The following is a 10,000-nucleotide window of genomic DNA, read 5'->3' as shown; positions in this document are numbered from 1 at the left end:
CTCACTAATGAAAGCATGTATACCACCATGCAGCCATCATCAGTGCACATGCAGTGTTTTATTTTAATTTGAATAAATTAAGAATCATCAATGACCCTCTCATGGGGTAATGGAGTTTTCCAGACATTAACTCAAGTCCTAGACAAGTGTCTCACCTCTTTCTCCCAGTATAACTCATTCCCCATAATCGTCCTGTTCATTACAAATCCCATCTACTCATTAAAGTCTTTACACAGTATTTACACAGAGTACACAGTCTTTACCCAGTGTTTACACAATTGTTACATGGTCTTTACACACTCTTCACACAGTTGTTACACAATTATTACATGGTCATTACGCAGTCTTTACACAGTCATTATGCAATCATTACACAATCTTTGCACCTGTGTCTTGTTTCTTCTAATTACTCTTTGGGTAATTAGGCTCTGGGTTTGACCTCTTATGCCTGGCTCTGGGTATGAGTGACCTTAGACTGCCTCTTTACTTTGATTTGCTGTTTTGTTGTACATTAAACCTGGATTCACTTTGATTGGCTGTTTTGTTGAACATTAACCCTAGATTCACTTTGATTGGTTGTTTGTTTTAACCTGCGTGCAACTCGGCTTCCGCCTGCTGTGCAGGACAAGTTTTCATTGTCAAATCCCCACTAACTCTGTAAGTCACTCAAGGTCTAGGGACAATCAGATTGTGGCAGAAAAGGTCTCTAGGCACTGCATGGTGGCTAGGTGGAAATAGCCACTCTTAGTAATGAAGTGCTGAAAGTCTTAATTGGTCCATTGCTGATTGGTGGATGACTAATTGGTGGATGACTAATTGGCTTACGCATGGCAGCTCACTCCTGCGTGAGTGTGGTAATGTGGAGTGACGTGCTGGTGACAGTATCATACCACGAGACATTACAGGAACATTACGAGTACTTTTATGGTCTTTTTGCTTTTTTACATGTTCTGAAAAGTGTTGCTGTTATATCCTTGGAAGAAAGCAAATTCTCTACTGCAAGATCCGCGGGTTATCTCCGCGTGAGCACGCAGCTACCGTGCGCGAGACTGCAGTACGTGACACTCATTTTTATGTTATTCCGCGTGAGCCGTCTGTAAAGATTTATTGATTCAAGCGTCCGCCACGTGCCTCTTATGGCCACCGATCACGAGAGAAAAACAGCGCACCGAACCGGTTCCTTAAGTCGAGTCTTCATTTTGAACTCCACGGTTGGACCGTGTACAGCACCGTAAAACCGTTTGGGTCGCCTGTGCTGAGCTTGTGTGTGGATGTCAAAATGATTGGAATGGTAGTACATACTCTTGCTGGATTTCTAGATTCCACGGTGCGCGCCAAGCTTTCTGCTCTGCCGACAGGGAGGAGGTCTCTGCCCACTTCTCCCAGTGTGTGTGTGTGAGAGAGAGAGAGAGAGAGAGAGAGAGAGAGAGAGAGAGAGAGAGAGAGAGAGAGAGAGAGAGAGAGAGAGAGAGAGAGAGAGAGACCGAGACCACATATGTTCCCTGAGCTCTCAAATAACGAACGGGCGGAGCGAGACAGCGAATATCTAAGTGTCCGCGTGAGAGGCAGAGAGTGAGAGATCCTCCGCTCGCGCTTCTCGTCAGCGCTGAGTACTACAGGGTTTCCAAAACGCACGAGCGCTAAAGCTCATTTCATTCGCCGAAGAAACGGAATTCATCCAACGGGTGAGAGGACCGAGCTTGTGTCCGTCTACGCGTGAGAGTACCGAGCCAGTGCCAGAATGAAGCCAGCATCCTCTGAGCGCGTGCAGAGGGAGGGCAGCGAGGCTAGAAGTCTCTGCTGAAGATACGCCGACATCTGTCCAGCCTGTTTGTCACCCAGTATCCATTTCTACCGAAAAAACTAAAAACCATCGTGTGACGAGGTTTGTCAGTAGTGGGAACTCTCCTTCGTGGGTGTGGAGTGGCGTGGACGTGCCGTTCCTGTTACGGTTCCAGTCATTACGGGACCGGAGCGACAGGATGCGCGCCAACTGAGGCGATCTCTCTTGGCCGACATTCTGTCTTCAAGACGATAAAAGTATCTGGACGGACTTCCACAAATCACTCCAGCGGGACTTACACTTTAGGACAGCTTCTTCAGGACTGTCCTGGTGCACAGTCCGAGGATGTTTGAGGCGCTCCTCCTCCTGCCCCTAACGGGACTGCTTACAGTGTCGGCTTTGGCTCAAATTGGTGAGTTCGTGTTGGTTTAAGAAGTATCAGTCTGGACTAACTGGTAATGTGGTGTAATTGAAGATAAAGGAGGTTTAGGGTAAACCTCGTGGGATCGTCGGAGAACAGTTAAGATCCTCCGGAGGTCACATCACTTTTATTTAATATTATTCATCACTGCATTAACTTTCATTTTCTGGTTCACCGTTTCCTATGAAGTGTCTCACAGTAGTCCACCTCTGTGTTTGTGTGTGTTTGTGCGTGCGTGCGTGCGTGCGTGCGTGTGCGTCTGGGGATATGCTTGCGTGCCGTTGATAACGGATCGGGGCTATTTTGAGCGTTTCTTCGCGTCCCGGACACTGTTGCTAAGGTCAACAGGCAGACACAAAGCGAAATCCTTCAACGATTGTTCGTGCAACACTTTTTTCTGCGAGAATCAGACGATACATCGAGGGCCCTGAATATTCAAACCGGCCCGCTGAACCGCGTGGACAGAGCATGTCTCATTACAGGCTACCGCGCGCGCCCCGGTGATCAGCGGGGCACGCGTTTGCTCTTAACTTATTTCTTTCATGGTCAATGTTGTTTTCCAGATAGCGCGTGTGGCAGAAACATCACCATCGAAAGCGCCGGATATGTGACCTCCCCCGGTTACCCATCCTCCTACCCACTTTCTCAGCAGTGCGCGTGGCTCATCCAGACGCCAGATCCGCAGCAAAAAATTCTCATCAATTTCAACCCGCACTTCGATCTCGAGAACCGGGAGTGCAAGTGAGTCCGCTCGAGCCTAGTCTTCTAGACAAACACCGGCTCTCGTAAGTGATGGTTTTCGATATGCCAGCTACCCCCCCCCCCCCCCTCCCCGCTGGTCTGCCTCCAGAGATTTGGGGCATGTTGCTCTATTTATGCAAACGCGCTCATTGGCACGTGGAACGATGCCACCTTTTGGTAGGAAATACAGTCATTGGGATCTTGGATTCTGACGTGGATGTGTATCAGTGAACGTGTTAAGCAGCCAAATCTGGGACACTAGCTCTGGTGGAAAAACGTGGAAGCCGCAGTATAATAGGATCTTTAAGAAAATCAAGAATATGTTTCCTCCAGTATAAGAGCGGCAGCTCAGGGTAAAATTAGACCCGGAACAGAGTCTTAAGATGTTGATGCAGCCCAGAAACGTCTCCACCAGGGCAGCGACGTGTGCGCTGTGTATGTGATTACGCAGATGGTTTTCACTATCGAGGCTGTTTGGACTTTTTAATATAATTGGAGTTGAAAGCAGAGCATTTTATCACCTTGCAGTCTATTATTGATGATTTTGTTAACTTCTACACACACATGCACAGACACAGACCTCTGCATACAATATAATCTCACTCTCTTTTCTCTCACTTTCTTTCTCCTCTCATATTTCTCTCTCTCAGGCACACACACACACACACACACACACACACCACACACACACAACTGTGGACTAAGCTAGTAAATAAAAGGTATATAACAACTGAACAGCTGTCACACACAGAGGCTGAATTACTATTGGCTCATGTTTCATCAGCAGGGGACCAATAAAATGCCCCCATTAATGAACATCCTGTTAGTGACTCCTCAGAGGGAGAAAAAAAGGAAGAAAATGGACAGAACCCCCTCATCTTCCCACTCTAGTTAGGGTTAGGATTAGGGGTTAGGGTTAGGGTTAGGGTTAGGTCAGAGCCCCGTCTGCTGCTGTGGTTCTGGGACGGGTTAGGCTTAGGCTTAGCCTTAGGTTTAGGCTTAGGCTTAGGGTTAGGTTTAGGTTAGGGTTAGGGTTAGGATTAGGGGTTAGGATTAGGGGTTAGGGTTAGGTCAGAGCCCCGTCTGCTGCTGTGGTTCTGGGACGGGTTAGGCTTAGGCTTAGCCTTAGGTTTAGGCTTAGGCTTAGGCTTAGGGTTAGGTTTAGGTTAGGGTTAGGGTTAGGGTTAAGGGTTAGGCTTAGGGTTAGGGTTAGGTCAGAGCCCCATCTGCTGCTGTGGTTCTGGGACGGGTCCGGTTGTTCTGGGGCAGGTTAATTTCCCTGTCAGCTCTTCTCTGCTCACTGTCTTTAGCAGGACAGTGAGCCGGAGTTAAGAGAAGTCAAGAGAAGCCGGAGTTAAGAGAGGTTAAGAGAAGACGGAGTCATTTGGAAACACAGAACTTGGAACTAGAAAAATCAAAAAACAAAGTCAAAACAAATGTCCTCTGGCAATCGGGGAGTTTAACACCACAGCTGGTCTTTAGTTTGGTGGTTTATTCAGTTTGGTTTTGTTTCCATAAACCTGGTCGTCAATAAACACTGCTGAGTACAGCTGAGAGGCAGTGTGGGTAAATGGTCTACTCCCAGAACACAGGGACCCTCCAAACCTTCAACACTCCAGAGAACAGACAACGAGAGAAGGCTATGAGACTGGGAGGAGAGCTGACAGTATTGTTAGCAGCAAAATATTTCTCTTAACAACTTTAAACCAGGATGTGAAACTCCAGAGCCCTATAGAAACCTAGCAGGGCATCCACCCACCACTGTTCTGTAACTCCCTCAACACCATTCACTGTCTCAACAACACCCACTGGATCAGCTCCCTCAACACCACACACTGGATCAACTCCCTCAACACCACACACTGTCTCAATACCACACATTGTCTCAACACCACCCATTCCCTTAACACCACCCTCTGTCTCACTCACTGGTCCATAACTGCCTACCCACACAGACTCTTGTACCAGCTCCTGGGTGTTAGATCACTAACCCCCAGTGCTGCAGGCTGCTGGCTATATAGAGGTGATGGGGTGCCTCCTTCCTATCCCCGACACCTTACTGACACTCAGGTTCTCATCTTGCTGTCTTTCTGTACTGGAAAAACACAGTATAGAGTTTGCATTTTGCACACTGAGAGTTGTCATCTGGTAAGAGTTGTTATGTGGCTTTTGCTCTGAGCCGCTCCCTGAATCTCTGACTCCCTAAATCTCTGACTCTCTAACTCTCTGACTCTCTGACCCCCTGACCCCCTGACACTCTGACCCCCTGACTCTCTGACACCCTGACCCCCTGACTCCCTGATTCTCTCACTCCCTGATTCCCTGATTCTCTGATTCCCTGACTCTCTGGCTCTCTAACTCCCTGATTCCCTGACTCTCTGACTTCCTGACTCTGTCTGTGAGCTGGAGAATCCTGCCTTGGGGAGACACAATGACCCCTGTGAACCTGATCCAGCAGGCTGCCAGTGTGGCCCCTGGCCAGGTGTTAATGGTCTATTAACTCCCTGCTTACCTAACAGCTGAAATCCAGGCAGGGGCCCAACTGCCCTCCCTCAGCCTCGGTTCTGATGATCTGCTTTTCCAACACATCACATAGCCAGTGTGCAGGTCTTACAGCAGAGCAGACAGACACAGGCGATAATCCCAGATCAGCACTATTGTAACTGTGACCCTGCTAATGTCTGTACGTGGAAGTGATTCTGGAGTCTGTAGCTCATTTAAGATGAAGTCCTGATCTCTGCGCTTCCTGTCTGTGTAAGTATTGGGTCACAGCTAGCAGATATATGTGCTTCAGTTACCATCCGTGGAGGGGTTTTAGCTCTCTGGTGTAGGTCTGTGTCTGCAGTTTTATTTCTCTGGTGTAGGTCTGTGTGTTGTTTTATCTCTCTGGTGTAGGTCTGTGTGTTGTTTTATTTCTCTGGTGTAGGTTTGTGACTGTAGTTTTATCTTTCTGGTGTAGGTCTGTGTTTGTAGTTTTAGCTCTTTGGTGTAGGTCTGTGTCTGTAGTTTTATCTCTGTGGTGTAGGTCTGTGTCTGCAGTTTTATTTCTCTGGTGTAGGTCTGTGTGTTGTTTTATTTCTCTGGTGTTGGTCTGTGTGTTGTTTTATTTCTCTGGTGTTGGTCTGTGTCTGTAGTTTAACTCTGGTGTTGGTCTGTGTCTGCGGGTGGTTTATACGGACACACACACACAAACACACACACACACACATTACTATGATATAATCCTACTGTCATACAACCATATATATGCAGACAAACAATATATTTAGCTTTATGTATTATTATTATTTATAATAATAAGTATATAATTTTTATTGTGAGTGTATTACTGCAAAATTGCTGCAATGTTCAAATAAGTGTTTTTTTTATGACATGAAACTCCCTCACTAATAATACAGGGAGCATGGGGAGATATGATTATTTCAGACCCAAGTCAGACTAGACACATGCGCACACACACACACACACACACACACACACACACACACACACACACACACACACACACACACACACACACATATACACTCACTGAGCTTGGCTGGTTTTGTCACATAGTAATGTGTAACGATGTTAGCTTGTCACTGTGTGTGCCACAGGGTTATTTTTGTTAGCGAGGTTCTGTCAGTTTCTGTTTCTGTTCAGTGTGAGGAAGCCAAACCCCAGGCAACATCTCTGAAGGTTCTCCTGCAGGGTTATGACAGCAGCACTGTCTGCAGCAGCAGGGTGTGTGTGTGTGTGTGTGTATGTGTGTGTGTGTGTGTGTGTGTGTGTGTGTGTGTATATGTGTATATGTGTTTGTGTGTGTGTGTATATGTGTGTGTGTGTGTGTGTGTGTGTGTGTGGTGCTAATCATAAATCCAGTTTTGACATGTGTGGAAACATCCAGAGCCTTTCCCCACAACCAGAGAAAACACACACACACACACACACACACACACACACACACACACACACACACACACACATATGCGCGTGTGTGCACAAATATAACTGTTATATTAAAAGCATGCCTTATTTTCTAGTGTATTACCATATTATATCACACAGGATGTTCCTAGCATGCCTGGGCTTGTCTGGAATGAGTTTGATTTGTAATGAGTGTAACTCTTGTGTCCTTTGGTCTTCAGAAGTGCCAGTATATTACAGCCAGTGGCAGAGATAAAGCTCAACTCTGCAGGGTGGTAGATCTAGAAGGATTAGGGTTAGATTAAATCTCTAGAAGGGTTAGGGTTAGATTAGATCTCTAGAAGGATTATATTAGATCTCTAGAAGGGTTAGGGTTAGATTAGATCTCTAGAAGGTTTAGGGTTAGATTAGATCTCTAGAAGGGTTAGAGTTAGATTAGATCTCTAGAAGGATTATATTAGATCTCTAGAAGGGTTAGGGTTAGATTAGATCTCTAGAAGGTTTAGGGTTAGATTAGATCTCTAGAAGGATTATATTAGATCTCTAGAAGGGTTAGGGTTAGATTAGATCTCTAGAAGGATTAGGGTTAGATTAGATCTCTAGAAGGGTTAGGGTTAGATTATCTCTCTAGAAGGGTTAGGGTTAGATTCGATCTCTAGAAGGATTAGGGTTAGATTAGATCTCTAGAAGGGTTAGGGTTAGATTAGATCTCTAGAAGGGTTAGGGTTAGATTCGATCTCTAGAAGGATTAGGGTTAGATTAGATCTCTAGAAGGGTTAGGATTAGATTAGATCTCTAGAAGGACAGCAGGGCCTTTCTGTTTTAGAGTATCATCAAATTCTGTTCTAAGATCAGCGGTTCCTGTCCAACAGAAGTAAGTGGTTTGAACTTATTTAATTTTTTATCAAACTTTTAAAAACAGTAAATGCAAATTGTGTGGGTGGGTGTTTACTTAGCAGTCTGTTCACTAGTAGAATTTATGATTCTGGTTCTGTTGTGTAATGGCCTAAACAACTGAATCATATTAGAAGTGCTCTGTCAGACAACAATTGATACGACTGATTCAAGTATTGATCAGTCATTGATTATCTCACTACTTGTTTCGTTTTCTTGTCATTTTTTGAGGCCACTGAGATTCCCACTCTCCCATGTTTCTGTTTTCTGTGGACCATCTGGCACTGGTTCTTGTGTGATGGGTGTAACGGACCAGGCAAATATCAGACGCTTGTGGATAAATGTCAGGGCTTTATTGTAGTTCCACATAGCGGAAAAAGGTCCAAACAAAATGGGCAAGGAAGGACAATCCAAAAATCGAGGCAGAAGAATCCAAAAGGGGGCAGGCAAAAATCAGAAACGAGAAAACAGTAAATCCGAGGTACGATACACAGTAGTAGAATCAGAGAAAAAAACGCTTTCTGAATGATACACAGGTGAATTCAATGTTCGGGGGGTGATGATCTGACGTGACGTTCTTGATCGGTTGAGTCCTGGGTTGGGTGACGAACAGCCTGCTGGGTATTGTAGTGGGCTAAGGAATCGGGCGATATGACAATCGGGGGTTAATTCTTGGTTAATCTGGGGTTAATTCTTGGCTAATTGTGGGTTAATTCTTGGTTAATTGGGGGTTCATTCTTGGCTAATTGGGGGTTTATTCCTGGTAATTGGGGGTAAATTATTGACTAATTGGGGGTTAATTCTTGGTTAATTTGGGGTTAATTCTGCCGTATTTCCAGCTGCCAACCACAACAACATCAGCAGAATAAGCTTAAAGGACCATGCTGGTGAGAGACAGAACTACAGGTAGTTTGGGTTTAGAGAGGCAGAACTACAGGTACTTTGGATTTTGGATTATCACAATTCCCAAATATCTTTTATTTCCCAAACAATCGAGTTATAAAGAAGCCATTAGAAACTAGTGACACTGCACAGAGAAATGACACACTGCAGTGGTTTTTAGCAGAACTCTGGACATTCTAGTGTCATTTGAGTTTCTCTGAATGTGCTCTTGGCCATACACAGCTGGTCAGGGGAAAGCAGCCTTGTACCACATGGGTTAAAAGAGTTTCAGAAAGCATTAGATTGAACATGGTTGTGCTCAAACAATCTTAGTATCTGTCTGAGGACCAGTCTGAGTACCAGTCCGAGTACCGCTCCGAGTACCAGTCTGAGTACCGCTCTGAGTACCAGTCTGAGTACCGCTCTGAGTACCAGTCTGAGTCCCGTTCCGAGTACCAGTCCGAGTACCAATCTGAGTACCAGTCAGAGTACCGGTCTGCGTACCAGTCTGAGTACCAGTCCGAGTACCCATCTGAGTACCAGTCTGAGTACCGCTCTAAGTACCAGTCTGAGTGTGGAAATCAGACACATCTCGTTTGTAAATTTTTAAAAAATCTTATTGGGACAAAGGGCACAAAGGAATAAACAAGCTAGCAAATAAATAAATATGTGCATGGGCTGTGTGTTCTTTGGGGTTGGTACTGTAGGAGGTGGTGGAGTTGTGGTATTTTATTTTTATATATATATATATCCCAAAGAAGAGCAGCCTTCATCAGACATGCACGCGCACACACACACATTCTGTGCATGGTATGGCAAGCTGGTCAGTAATGTCTTTAGTTTGTGTGTCTGTGTGTGTGAGAGGGGGGGGGGTATACAGGGGTATGTCATAAGGTCAACAGGAAATGCCTTCCATTTTAAAGAGTGAAGTTTTCACAAGGACATACTTGTGTGGTGTTTAAAAGGTTCATGTGACTGGCCTCAGTTGGAATGTATGTGCGGTGTGAACTTTCCCAGTCAGAGGACAAGAAGTTTGAGAGGAAAACCAGGTCTGGACTAGTTATTGATCCAGTCAGGTCTGGACTGGTTATTAATCTAGTCAGGTCTGGACTGGTTATTGATCTAGTCACTTCTGGACTGGGTATTGATCCAGTCAGGTCTGGACTGGTTATTGATCCAGTCAGGTCTGGACTGGTTATTGAGCTAGTCAGGTCTGGACTGGTTATTGATCTAGTCAGATCTGTATTGGCTGTATAATGTTAGTACAATGAGTTCTTAAATTCCTCACAGAATTTCACTCCATTCAGCTACAAATAAGATGAATAATCTTCACATAAGATGAATAATCCTATTACTGAATTTTGTGTGTG

General features: G+C 45.2%; 1 protein-coding gene across 3 annotated transcripts in view; it reads left to right on the top strand.

The window, feature by feature from the left end:
* Positions 1 to 1,499: 1,499 nt before the first annotated feature.
* The window catches only part of nrp1b (neuropilin 1b), a 31,275-nt gene continuing 22,774 nt past the window's right edge, over positions 1,500 to 10,000 (top strand). The window contains exons 1-2 of one of the 3 annotated variants that reach the window (XM_081722934.1): positions 1,500 to 2,195; positions 2,768 to 2,945. In XM_081722934.1, coding sequence (XP_081579060.1) covers positions 2,129 to 2,195; positions 2,768 to 2,945 — 245 coding nt within the window. In that variant the 5' untranslated portion in view covers positions 1,500 to 2,128. Of the gene's footprint in view, positions 2,196 to 2,767; positions 2,946 to 6,884; positions 7,729 to 10,000 lie in introns of those variants that run through there. The other 2 variants (XM_035528091.2, XM_081722935.1) reach the window with 2 other exon arrangements.

This window comes from Electrophorus electricus, chromosome 11 (assembly GCF_041902795.1).
Source record: "Electrophorus electricus isolate QZ-2024a chromosome 11, ASM4190279v1, whole genome shotgun sequence".
In the NCBI taxonomy this organism is placed as follows: Eukaryota; Metazoa; Chordata; class Actinopteri; order Gymnotiformes; family Gymnotidae; genus Electrophorus; species Electrophorus electricus.
This window is presented reverse-complemented; position numbering and strand designations above follow the sequence as displayed.